The sequence below is a fragment of the Mustela nigripes genome, chromosome 7 (assembly GCF_022355385.1).
Source record: "Mustela nigripes isolate SB6536 chromosome 7, MUSNIG.SB6536, whole genome shotgun sequence".
Lineage (NCBI taxonomy): Eukaryota > Metazoa > Chordata > Mammalia > Carnivora > Mustelidae > Mustela > Mustela nigripes.
Genome location: NC_081563.1, coordinates 111,402,982 through 111,415,028, shown reverse-complemented (window position 1 = coordinate 111,415,028; position 12,047 = coordinate 111,402,982). Strand labels below are relative to the sequence as shown.

The 12,047-nt window shown below is 48.7% G+C and overlaps 1 protein-coding gene and 1 pseudogene across 1 annotated transcript; one reads left to right on the top strand and one right to left on the bottom strand.

Annotated features, from left to right (window-relative positions):
• The window catches only part of LOC132022410 (histo-blood group ABO system transferase 2-like), a 39,293-nt pseudogene extending 34,990 nt beyond the window's left edge, over positions 1-4,303 (bottom strand).
• LOC132022683 (oxytocin-neurophysin 1) lies at positions 4,005-5,004 on the top strand. Its single transcript, XM_059407923.1, has 3 exons — positions 4,005-4,421; positions 4,557-4,758; positions 4,899-5,004. The coding sequence occupies exons 1-3, from the start codon at positions 4,302-4,304 to the stop codon at positions 4,952-4,954; spliced, it is 378 nt and encodes a 125-aa protein (XP_059263906.1). The 5' UTR covers positions 4,005-4,301; the 3' UTR covers positions 4,955-5,004.
• Positions 5,005-12,047: the final 7,043 nt, after the last annotated feature.

Sequence of the window (12,047 nt, the reverse complement as noted above, 5' to 3'; positions counted from 1 at the left end):
ATCTATAAAGAACTTATCAAACTCAACACCCAAAGAACAAATAATCCAATCAAGAAATGAGCAGAGGACATGAACAGACATTTCTGCAAAGAATATATCCAGATGACCAACAGACACATGAAAAAGTGCTCCACATCACTTGGCATCAGGGAAATACAAATCAAAACCAAAATGAGATACCACCTCACACCAATCAGAATGACTAAAATTAACAAGTCAGGAAACAACAGTTGCTGGCAAGGATGCGGAGAAAGGGGAACCCTCCTACACTGTTGGAAGGAATGCAAGCTGGTGCAGCCACTCTGGAAAACAGCATGGAGGTTCCTCAAAAAGTTGAAAATAGAATTACCCTATGACCCAGCAATCGCACTACTGGGCATTTACCCAAAGATACAAATGTAGTGAATCCGAAGGGGCATGTGCACCCAAATGTTTATAGCAGCAATGTCCACAACAGCCAAACTATGGAAAGAACCTAGATGTCCATCAACAGATGAATGAATAAAGAAGATGTGATATATATATAGATATAGATAGATAGATAGATAGATAGATAGATATAGGAATACTATGCGGCCACCAAAAGAAATGAAATCTTGCCATTTGCAATGAAGTGGATGGAACTAGAGGGTATTATGCTGAGCGAAATAAGTCAATCAGAGAAAGACAATTATATGATCTCCCTGATATGAGGAATTTGAGAAGCAAAGTGGGGGGCTCGGGGGGGAGGGAAAGAAAAAAATGAAACAAGAGGGGATCAGGAGGGAGACAAACCATAAGAGAATCTTAATCTCACAAAACAAACTGAGGGTTGCCAGGAGGAGAGGGGTATAGAGAAGGTGGTTGGGTTATGGATATTGGGGAGGGTGTGTGCTATGGTGAGTGCTGTGAAGTGTGTAAGCCTGACGATTCACAGACCTGTACACCTGGAGCAAATAATACATTATATGTTAATTTTAAAAAAAGAAAGAAAAAGAACAATAACAAAAATGTTGGTCCAGGTGGGCCTGGCATAATCAGGTGACCCTTTAAAAGAGGCTTCCATCTACTCAGATACTTGAAGCCCCAAAGTGTCTTTCTCCCTCTGGTGCTGGCCTTGAAGAAGCCAGCCATGAGTTCTACTGCTGCAAGGGATTGAATTCTGCCAACAATCTCCCAGGCTACTGGATGGAATTCAGTCTGGCTGACATCTGTACCTGACCGCTATTGAGATTGTGAGTAGAGGACCCATCTCAGCTGTGGCCAGACCCACAGAAACTGTGGAGTAGTAAGTGGGTGCTGTTTTAAGCTGCCAAACTTGTGGTGATTTGTTATGTAGCAGCAGAAAACAAGTCTGCCTTTCAGATATCCATCTTGTCTCTTTCCTAGGTCCTTCAAGCATCGGCTGTCCCCTTTACCAGAGGCCTGCACTGAGCACCCTTAGAAAAAAATTACAACATGTCTCTGCTTTTCTCCATTGCCCTGACTACCTCCTAACCTACTGAGCTAGGTTTACTGTTTGATGCCTCCCCACACTCTACTAGAATATAAGCTGTTGTGAGCAGGGTCTTGTGTCTGTCTGGTTCACTGACATCTCAAGCATCTGTCCCCGGACCCTGTGCATCTTAAGATAAGCAATTCTCGAACAGCTGTCAGAGCGCCAGCCCTGCAGGGTCCATTATGCTAAGGAAATTTTATGTGCATGTATTAACTTGGGTGAGGTCAGGGTGTCCCAAGGATAGGAAGGAGGCCTTTCTGTGGCTGCCTCTAGGGTCAAGGCCTTGGCCTTCTAGTCCAGCAATGCCAATGAGCTGATTTGCGTGAGAAATAAGACGACTCTCTGACGGGTAATCAGGTCAGCCTGAGCAGCCCCTCCGTGCTAGGCAGCTCACATGAGTGACTCAGGGTCAGCCAGGCCCTGTGACCTGTCCAGCCCCAGCAGCCACAGCATCCTCCTGGAGGAGGGTCGACAAGAGGGCTACAGTGGCTGGGGCCATGCCAGTCTTCTCTTTCCCAAGGGCAACATCTAGGGCCTGGCTGCACTGAGTCTGTTCCTTCTGACACTGGCCTCCTTTCTTCTGTGCTATTGCAAGGTGGGCTCCCCCCACCCCTGGGGAGCCCTTGGAGATGGGGTTTAACCTGCAGGAGTTGTTATTACCAAGGGCCCTGGGGACTCACAGCTGTGGAAGGGAAGGGGTGGATACAGAATTGGGGAGAGGGAAAACTTCCATGGGGGCCTCAATTGGCCTCTGCGGAGCTCAGAGCTGAAACAGTCCTTCACAGTTGCCCGCTGTGGGGCCAGATCGGTATTGGAGGTCAGCCACCTGGGAAGGGTGTGATCTTGGGCCAGGCTACTCTCTGCCACTGAGGAAGACCCTGGCTGGTTGCCAGCCAAAGTCTTCCTACTGGGGGTAAGTCCCCTCTCCTTTTTTTTTTTTTAAAGGATTTATTTATTTATTTAAGTAATCTCTACATCCAATGTGAGGCTCAAACTCATGACCCTGAGATCATGACCTGAGGAGAAACCAAGAGTGGAACTGAGCCACCGGCGGGTCCCTTCTTGAAGGACGATGGGTGCTGAGCTTCTCCCTCTTCATGACATTGACTAACATCCCCTCCACGGAGGCACTCTTTCTTTTATTTGTAATTATATTCATTTAAAGATACATTAAAGATGCGGGGTGCCTGGGTGGCTCAGTTGGTTAAGGTTTGCATTCTGCTTAGGTCAGGATCTCAGGGTTCTGGATGGAGCATCAAAGTTTCAGGCTCTGCTTCTCCCTCTGCCTGCCACTCCCCCTGCTTATGCAAGCTCGCTCTCGCTCTCTCTGAAAGGAAAAAAATAAAATCTTTTTTAACAAATTACAAAAGAGGGGCACCTGCGTGGCTCAGTGGGTTAAGCCTCTGCCTTCAGCTCAGGTCATCTCAGGGTCCTAGATAAAGCCCCACATCGGGCTCTCTGCTCAGCAGGGACACTGCTTCCCCCTCTCTCTCTGCCTGCCTCTCTGCCTACTTGTGATCTCTCTGTCAAATAAATAAATAAAATCTTTTTTAAAATTACAAAAGAGGGGCACCTGGGTGGCTCAGTGGGTTAAGCCTCTGCCTTCAGCTCAGGTCATGATCTCAGGGTCCTGGAATCGAGCCCCAAGTCGAGCTTTCTGCTCAGCAGGGAGCCTGCTTCCCCCTCACTCTCTGCCTGCCTCTCTGCCTCCTTGTGATCTCTGTCTGTCAAATAAATAAATAAAATCTTTTTTAAAAAATTACAAAAGAAACTAAGTGTATTTATATTCAGGAATAAAAATGTTAAAACAAATCTGTGATATATTTAAATATGCTTCTTTACTTAAAACCTTAGATACAAGGGCACCTGGGTGGCTCAGATGGTTAAGTTTCTGCCTTGGGTACAGATCATGATCCCAGGCGCTTGGGATCAAGTCCGGCATCGGGCTCACTGCTCAGGCGGGGAGCCTGCTTCTCCCTCTCCCACTCCCCCTGCTTGTGTTCCCTCTCTCGCTCTCTCTGTGTGTCAAATAAATAAAGTCTTAAATAAAACATTAGCTAAGATCTGGTGGCAGAGCTGGGAATTAACTATCATTAACTGCCATAATGTCAAAGGGATGAGTCTAACAACATTTAGAGACACTTGCCATAGCTGTGATGTGATGGGAGAATAGCTGTCATTTGATGTGTGACAAAGCCACAAGGGTTGCAAATTCCACGGTGGCTAGTTGACCACCCCATATTTGAAGCAAAAGGTTACATTTCAGTTACAGGTTAAAGAAAATAAAGATCTTTCCCTATTCCAGTTCCAGGTGCAGGGGTGTAGGTGTGGGTATGAGGGTGGAAGGTGGGTCCCAGGAAATTGGGGTTCGAGCGGAGGAAGCTCCCTAACAAAAGAGACAAGACTGCTGCGCAACCAGCCAAGAAGGAGAGATGGGGAGTCCTGCCCACCCTCCTCTGGCCTGGAGGGGTCCAAGTGTCTGCTCTGTAATCCTTCCCCCACCATACTGGGAAGCCAGCTACATAGTTCTGGTTGGGCTGCAGACCTTCATGCTCCCTGGCCCAGGCCACCCGCCCCCGCACGGCCTTGTCTTCTACCTCCCCTGCCCCCAGTCCATCAGCCGCTGTGGTGACGGTGACCTGGCCAGGCCCCTGCAAATAAGGGGGCGCGCCGGGCGCCCAGGGTCTGACCCGCAGCGACCAGCTGTGACCAGCCATGCGGCGGCCCTCTTAGCCAGCGCTCCGCCCGCGCGGCCAGGGCCATTAAAAGGCGGGTCCCGCAGGCACCGCCGCAGCAGCCGCCCCCGACCCAGCGCACCCGCACCATGGCTGGCCCCAGCCTCGCCTGCTGCCTGCTGGGCCTCCTCGCCCTGACCTCCGCCTGCTACATCCAGAACTGCCCCCTGGGCGGCAAGAGGGCTGCGCTGGACCTCGATGTGCGCCAGGTGAGCCCGGGCCGCGTCTCGCCGCCCCTGCCCGCCCCGGGGTCGGGGGACTTTAGGGGACCCGCGTCCCCTTCCCGCGACCGCGGCCCCCGACCTCGCTCAGCCCTCGCTCATCTGCCCCTGCCCTCCCGCCAGTGTCTCCCTTGCGGCCCTGGGGGCAAAGGGCGCTGCTTCGGGCCCAGCATCTGCTGCGGCGACGAGCTGGGCTGCTTCGTGGGCACCAACGAGGCGCTGCGCTGCCAGGAGGAGAACTACCTGCCGTCGCCCTGCCAGTCGGGCCACCAGCCGTGCGGGAGCGGGGGCCGCTGCGCCGCCGCCGGCATCTGCTGCAGCCCGGGTGAGCGCGGGCCGGGGCCGGGGAGCGGAGACCCGGCAGGGGCCGGCACCGGGGACCGGGGACCTGGAGGGGGCCGGGGACCGAGGACCCGGGGATGGGAGCCAGCGGGACGGGCCCTGACTCGGCGCCTCTCCTTCCAGACGGCTGCCGCGCCGACCCCGCCTGCGACCCCGAGGCCGCCTTTTCCCAGCGCTGAGCCGGATGGCCCCGACGGTGGTGCAACACCACGAGAAATCATGAAATAAAATAAAGCAGTTTCCCCCCTCTAACTCGACTGGCGTCTTGGTGTCGGAATGGGAGGGAGGGTACTGGGGGAGCCCCGACGGTCGCGCCTGGAGGAAGCCGGCGTCTCTGGCTCTGGGCGTCTGAGCGCACTTTTCCAGCCCCGCAATCCCGCAGCGGGGGGTGAGGGAGGGGAGGACAGCAGGACCCGCTTCGAGGGAGAGGGTAATAGACCCCAGCTTCCCGCTCCAAACAGAGCTGGGAATCTACAGCAGGTGGATTAAGAGGAACTTTCAAAGAACCGAAAGGATAGGGCGAGTTGGGCCGGACAAGGAACAAGAGGAAGAGGAAGGAGCCCCAGGGACAGGTGAATGACTTCCCTACGTTTGGAGTGAGGCTTGAGCCCCACCTGAGGGCTGGGTTTGGGGCTCCGGAGGCTGGGTTTCCAAGGAGAGGGACTCCAGGCCACAGGAGGCCGCCGGGACTCAGAGGTGCCAGGCCGCGGTGCACCCAGCTGTGGCCAGCTCCTTCCTCTGCAGTGGAGGAACTGGGCAGGACTCGGGACCCTGCAGGACAGGAGTTCCGGAGAGCCCACCGCCACAGAAATGACCACAAAGCATGCTGCCCTTTACTTACCCATGCCACTGGGCAAGCAGTTTCAGAAGGTGCAGACCACACTCCCAGGCCTAGTAAAACAGGAACAGATCACTCTCGTGTGAGAAAAAAGATAATTTCTATGGCTTTCTCTCACACTGGAGGCCGCAGAGCACTGCCCCATGGCAGTATGTGGAGAGAGAAAAAATGTGCTGAAGAGGACTGTAAGATTTTCTTTAAATAAATTACCAAAACAGGGAAAACTAAGCTATGGTGCTAAGAAGTCTTGAGTAGGGTGGTAACTGAAGGGGGTCCAAGAGCAGCTCAGTGGTGCAGTCATATCCTGCTTCCTGGCCGGCCAGCTGGTGAAACAGGAGTGTTCATTTGTGGAAAATATAACCCAGCATGCTCGTGATTTGACTTTTTATATGTATATAATATGCAAATTAAAGTTTTGGAAAAGGAAAAAAATATCATACTGCTGAAATGTATGGAGAGAATAGAGATGAGGCTTTTGGAGTTGTTGTTTTTTTTTTTTTAAGTGCTTATCATTTCGTTCTTCTAAAGTAATCCATATATCCAATGTGGAGCTCAAACTCATGAACCCGAAATCAAGTCTCATGCTCCAAGGACTGAGCCAGCCAGGAGTCTCTGAGATGAGACTTTTGAAAACCCCTGTGGCCTATAGCAATCTGGACTACAGTTTTTTCTTTTTTTTCCTTTGCTTTTTTTTTTTTTTTTTTTTTGCTTTGAATTTATTGATTTGTTCTTAGATCTCACATATTAGTGAAACCACATGTAGTTTATCTTTTTCTGTCTGACTTATTTCATTTAGCTTAACACCCTCTGTGTTGGTCCATCTGTGTTGTCACAAATGGCAAACTCTCGCCCACCCTTTTTCATGGCTGAGTAATATTTCACCATATAGACCAAGGTTCCTTTTTTTTTTTTTTTTTTTTTAAGATTTTTATTTAGGGGTGCCTTGGTGGCTCAGTCTGTTAAGTGTCTGCCTTTGGCTCAGGTCATGATCCCAGGATCCTGGGATCAAGGCCCACATTGGGCTCCTTGCTCAGTGGGAAGCCTGCTTCTCCCTCTGCCTGCTGTTCCCCCTGCTTGTCCTCACTCTCTCTCTCTGACAAATAAATAATATCTTTTTAAAAATAATAAAAAAAAAGTGGGGTGCCTGGGTGGCTCAGTGGGTTAAAGCCTCTATCTTTGGCTCAGGTCATGATCTCAGGTTCCTGGGATTGAGCCCTGCATTGGGCTCTCTGCTCAGCAGGGAGCTTGCTTCCTCCTCTCCCTCTGCCTGCCTCTCTGCCTCCTTGTGATCTCTGTCTGTCAAATAAATAAATAAAATCTTTTTAAAGAAATAAGATAATAAAAAGATAAAAAACAAATATTTTTATTTATTCATTTGAATGTATACTACAGAGTGACAGATCTGTGCTTTGCCAAGCTGGAATGTCCCCTTCTGCCTTAGCAGGAACTCTGGGATCTCCCCCGCCACCTCTTTCTCTCCCCTGAGTACCTTGGGGTGCCAGCCCAGCTGTCCCCACCCTAGGAGAGAATTCGGGTCCCCTCACCCACTCAGGCACCCACTTCACTGTCCCACTCTTTCCCTAGAATCCAAAGGTGAACAGTGTTTTCGGGCCACAAAACACAGGGTCAGATTGACATGTATTTTCCTGGGTATGTCCCCGAGGTAGCATCAAGCTGGGCCTGGTGGCCAGAAGGCTACAGAAGCAAGCTCGTTACCATTCTTCCTTCTTCTTGTTTTCTCAGTCCCACAGCCTTTGGTCCTTGTTGAATGACTCCTTCAAACCTCCCAAGTGCTTGGGGGCTTGTCCAGGGCAGTGGTTCCCAGCTCCCACTTTGTGTAGCTTTGTTCTTTGTCCTTTTACTACTTGGAAATGAAATTCCTAGAGAATATGCCCACCTACGTACGATTTCCAAAAACAAGTAATTAGTCTTAGCAGTAAGATAGAGAAAAGGAAAGTAAAAAGTAATATTACTTTAATATGTGACTAAACAGACAAGCCTATGCTAGGTGACACGCACACAACATAGCAGAGCAAATATAATAACGAGAGATTGGAACCCATTCCCTACAACAAGTTCAGGCAAACAAAAAGTTGAGAAAAAGGGCAACGAGGATCAATACTCTCTTTTGTGCGGCACCTGGCTGGCTCAGTCAATGGAGCATGAGAATCTTGACCTTGGGGTCATGTGTTTAGTTCAAGTTGCATGTTCGGAGTAGGGCTTCTTTAAAAAAAAATTCTTAGGGACGCCTGAGTGGCTCAGTTGGTTGGGCAGCTGCCTTCGGCTCAGGTCATGATCCCAGCGTTCTGGGATCGAGTCCCACATCGGGCTCCTTGCTTGGCAGGGAGCCTGCTTCTCCCTCTGCCTCTGCCTGCCATTCTGTCTGCCTGTGCTTGCTCTCTCCCCTTCTCTCTCTCTGATAAATAAATAAAATCTTTTAAAAAAAAAATTCTTAGGGGTGCCTGGGTGACTCAGTCGGTTAGGCATCTGCCTTCCACTCGAATTATGATCCCAAGGTGCTGGGACTGATTCCTCCTTGGGGTGAGCCTGTTTCTCCCTCTCCTCCCTGTTCCAACTCTTTTCTCTACATCTGTTTCTCTCTCAAATAAATAAATACAATGTTTAAAAATTTTTTTTTAATTCTCTTTTGGGACTCCTGGGTGGCTCAGTCAGCTAAGCAGTTAAGTGCCTGCTTCGGTTCAGGTCATGATCCCAGGGTCCTGGGATTGAGGCTCGCTTCCTGCTCAGCCAGGAGCCTGCTTCTCCCTCTCCCTCTGCCACTTCCCTGCTTGTGTTCCCTCTCTCCCTATCTCTCTGTTCCAAAAAAAAAAAAAAAAAGTGTGTTAATTTTAAAATAAATAAATAAATAAAACAAAAAATTCTTTTTTGTGCCACAAGAAATAGACAGACTCAGATATCCATGAATTGCAAAGAGTGCACTCATGGAACACTTGGGGAAATTTGAATAGTCCCTGAATACTTGATGGTACAAATATATTGTTGAGTTTCAGTTTGCAGCTTGTGTATGTGACAACAGTCTGTGGTCATGGGTTTTGTTGTTGTTTTTTTAAAATTAATTATTGTATTATTTTTTTAAAGATTTCATTTACTTATTTGACAGAGAGAGATCACAAGCAGGCAGAGAGACAGGCAGACAGAGAGAGAGAAGGAAGCAGGCTCCCGGCTGAGCAGAAAGCCCGATGCGGGGCTCCATCCCAGGACCCTGCAATCATGACCTGAGCAGAAGGCAGCGGCCTAACCCACTGAGCCACCCAGGCACCCCCTAATTATTGTATTATTAAATTATCACATATAAAATTTTAATATAGTATTATAACATTAAAATTAATTTATGTGGTGCCTGGGTGGCTCAGTGGGTTAAGCCGCTGTCTTCGGCTCAGGTCATGGTCTCAGGGTCCTGGGATCAAGCCCCCAATCAGGCTCTCTATGGTTGAGAGTCTGTTTCTCAGGTGCCCGGGTGGCTCAGTGGGTTAAAGCCTCTGCTTTCAGCTCAGGTCATGATCCCAGGGTCTTGGGATCCAGCCCCGCATCGGGCTCTCTGCTCCGCAGGGACTCTGCTTCCTCCTCTCTCTCTGCCTGCCTCTCTGCCTACTTGTGATCTCTATTCGTCAAATAAATAAGTAAAATCTTTTGGGGGAGGTCTGTTTTTTGGTTTGTCTCCTTGTTTCCTTTGTTTTGTTTCTTAAATTCCACAAATGAGTGAAATCATACAGTATTTGTCTTTCTCTGATTTATTTCGCTTAGCATTATACTCTCTAGCTCCATCCACGTTGTCGCAAATGGCAAGATTTCATTCTTTTTTTATGGCTGAATAATATTGCTCTGTGTATACATACCACATCTTCTTTATCCATTCATCAGTAGGTGGACATTTGGGCTGCTTCCAAAATTTGGCTATTGTAAATAATGCTGCTATGTGTGGTCACGTTTTTAAGAAGAAATCTTTTTGAGGGGCGCCTGGGTGGCTCACTTGTTAAGCATCTGCCTTCAGCTCAGGTCGTGATCCCTGGGGGTCCTGGGAAGGCCCGAATTGGGCTTCTTGCTCAGCGGAAAGCCTGCTTCTCCCTCTCCCTCTGCCTTCTGCTCCCCCTGCTGTACTCTCTCTCTCTCTCTCTCTCTCTCCGTTAAATAAGTGAATAAAAAAATCTTTAAGAAGAAGAAGAAATCTTTTGAGATCCACACTGGAATGTTCACAGATGAAATGGTTATGCCTTGGGCGCCTGGGTGGCTCAGTGGGTTGGGCCGCTGCCTTTGGCTCAGGTCATGATCTCAGGGTCCTGGGATCAAGTCCCGAGTCAGGCTCTCTGCTCGGCAGGGAGCTTGCTTCCCTCTCTCTCTCTCTCTCTCTGCCTGCCTCTCCATCTACTTGTGATTTCTCTCTGTCAAATAAATAAATCTTTAAAAAAAAAAAGAAAAGAAATGGTTATGCCAGGTGGGATTGGCATCAAGATAATTCGGGGGTGGGAGAGTGAGAGGCAAGGATGGGGTAGAGCTGAAACAGGCAACCACATGGCTGATTATTGTTGAAGGTAATTGTCCTGAAGCGGGTGGACCTGAGGGACTTTTGCCTGTTGGGTCTACTTTTTCATACATTTTAAATTTCTCATATAGCAAAAGCTACCAAACAAAAAGACTGTGGTAAAGGTAAATGTTTTGATATGAAAAGATGCCGGAAATTTACTTTGTTAAATATGTTGTAAATTAGGACATATGGATTATGCAAATAATACTAATTTCTAAAACAACAGCTGTGTGAAGCTTTAGGACAGAAGTGTTTCAGTCTGAAAGCAATGGTTGTTGTTTGGTTTGTTTTTGGAGTGTAAACTCTAAGCCCAACAGGGGGCTTGAACTCGAGACCTGGAGTTAAAGAGTCACGTGTTCCACTGACTGAGCCGGCCAGGCAGTCCCAGTCTGAAAACTATCATTATCAACTTCATCATTGAACATGTATCACGACGGTTGATTTTCCGTCACACCGTATTAGCGAGGACCTGCAGTACAATTTGGAAGGGCAGCAATTTCAGCTTTCTTAAAAAAAAAAAATAACAAAATACAAAAGTTGAGTTGTTTTCTTAGTATGGAGTTTTGAGAGATCTTTAGGCATTCTGGACATCAATCCTTGATACGCTTTGTGAGTTGTAAATCTTTCCTTCCAGTCTGTGGTTTGCTTCTTCATTCTTTCAACGAGCAGAAGTTCTTAATTTTGGTGAATTCCAAACCTATCTTCTTTCTTTCTTTAAGATTTTACTTATTTATTTATTTGAGAGAGAGACAGCAAGAGAGGGAACACGAACAGAGGGAGTGGGAGAGGGAGGAGCAGGCAGAAGCTCTCTGAGTAGGGAGACCGATAGGGGGCTCCATCCCAGGACCCTGAGATCATGACCTGAGCTGAAGGCAGAGACACTTAAAAACTGAGCCACCCAGGCGCCTCAAATTTCTTCTATTACGGATTCTCCTTTTGATGTCAGAACTAAGAAACCTTTGCATAGGTCAAGGTCATTAATGATTTCTCTCATAGTTTCTTCAAGATGCTTTAGAGTTTCAGGTTTTCCTTTAGGTATATTATCTATTTTTATTTAAACCAGCTGCCTCTGTCTACCTCCTGTCAGAGGCAGGCCCCTGGCCAGGGCGGCCTCCGCCATTAAAAGATGGCGCCTGGCTAGTTGCCAGGTTAGGATTGCCTTGTGAGACTAAGAGGAACACCCAAAGAGGAAGTAAACAGTATTGGTTGCTAGCGAAGTTGTTTGTTTAGGTGCACCGCCTGATTCGCTCCCTCCTATACCCTGCTCGCTGATTGGTCATGTAAGTGTATATAAGTGTGTAGACTTGCGGAAATAAAGAGAGAGAAGATGCATCCGAACCAGGGTTCTTGTCGTCCTTGCGGGGCGAGGGCGATACCTCCCTGTGTCCTGAAGGGTTACTAAGTTCCTATGAGATCTGGCCTGTCCCAGTCCTACAAGACCTGGGGACTGGCTCTGATGGGCCACACCAGGGCAGAGGTGGGAGTCTATGGCAGGGATAGAAGCCCACAGGGCTCCTGCCCTCTGTTTATACTTAATCCCTCTGAGCACTGAGCCAGGTCAGGAGTGATGGCAAACGGAAGAGCTCTAAAACCAGGTAAGAGCCTGACTTCCGCTGAGCACCAGGAAGCTGGTGAGGCTGAGTCATGACACTCTGCCCTAAAGCAGGGTGTGGATCAGGGCTCAGAGGGTCTTCTCTCTGCCTGCCCTCCCTCCTGGCCTCTAAGTCAGTGGAGGATTCCAGAGGAGAAGAAGCCTTTTTTTTTTTTTTTTTTTTTTTTTTTTGCCCCAAGGCCTGGAGCAAGAAATCCCAAGGACAGGATGTAGAGAACAGATGGAACAGAGCAAGAGGAAGGGAGGGTGTCATGGGACAAGGAAGGAAACAAAAGAGGG

Excerpts from the sequence above, each read along its gene's own strand:
- LOC132022683 (XM_059407923.1), top strand. The coding sequence starts at position 4,302 with ATGGCTGGCCCCAGCCTCGCCTGCTGCCTGCTGGGCCTCCTCGCCCTG. Across the intron at positions 4,422-4,556 it reads TGGACCTCGATGTGCGCCAG|TGTCTCCCTTGCGGCCCTGG; the intron begins GTGAGCCCGGGC and ends CCCTCCCGCCAG. Across the intron at positions 4,759-4,898 it reads CGGCATCTGCTGCAGCCCGG|ACGGCTGCCGCGCCGACCCC; the intron begins GTGAGCGCGGGC and ends CTCTCCTTCCAG.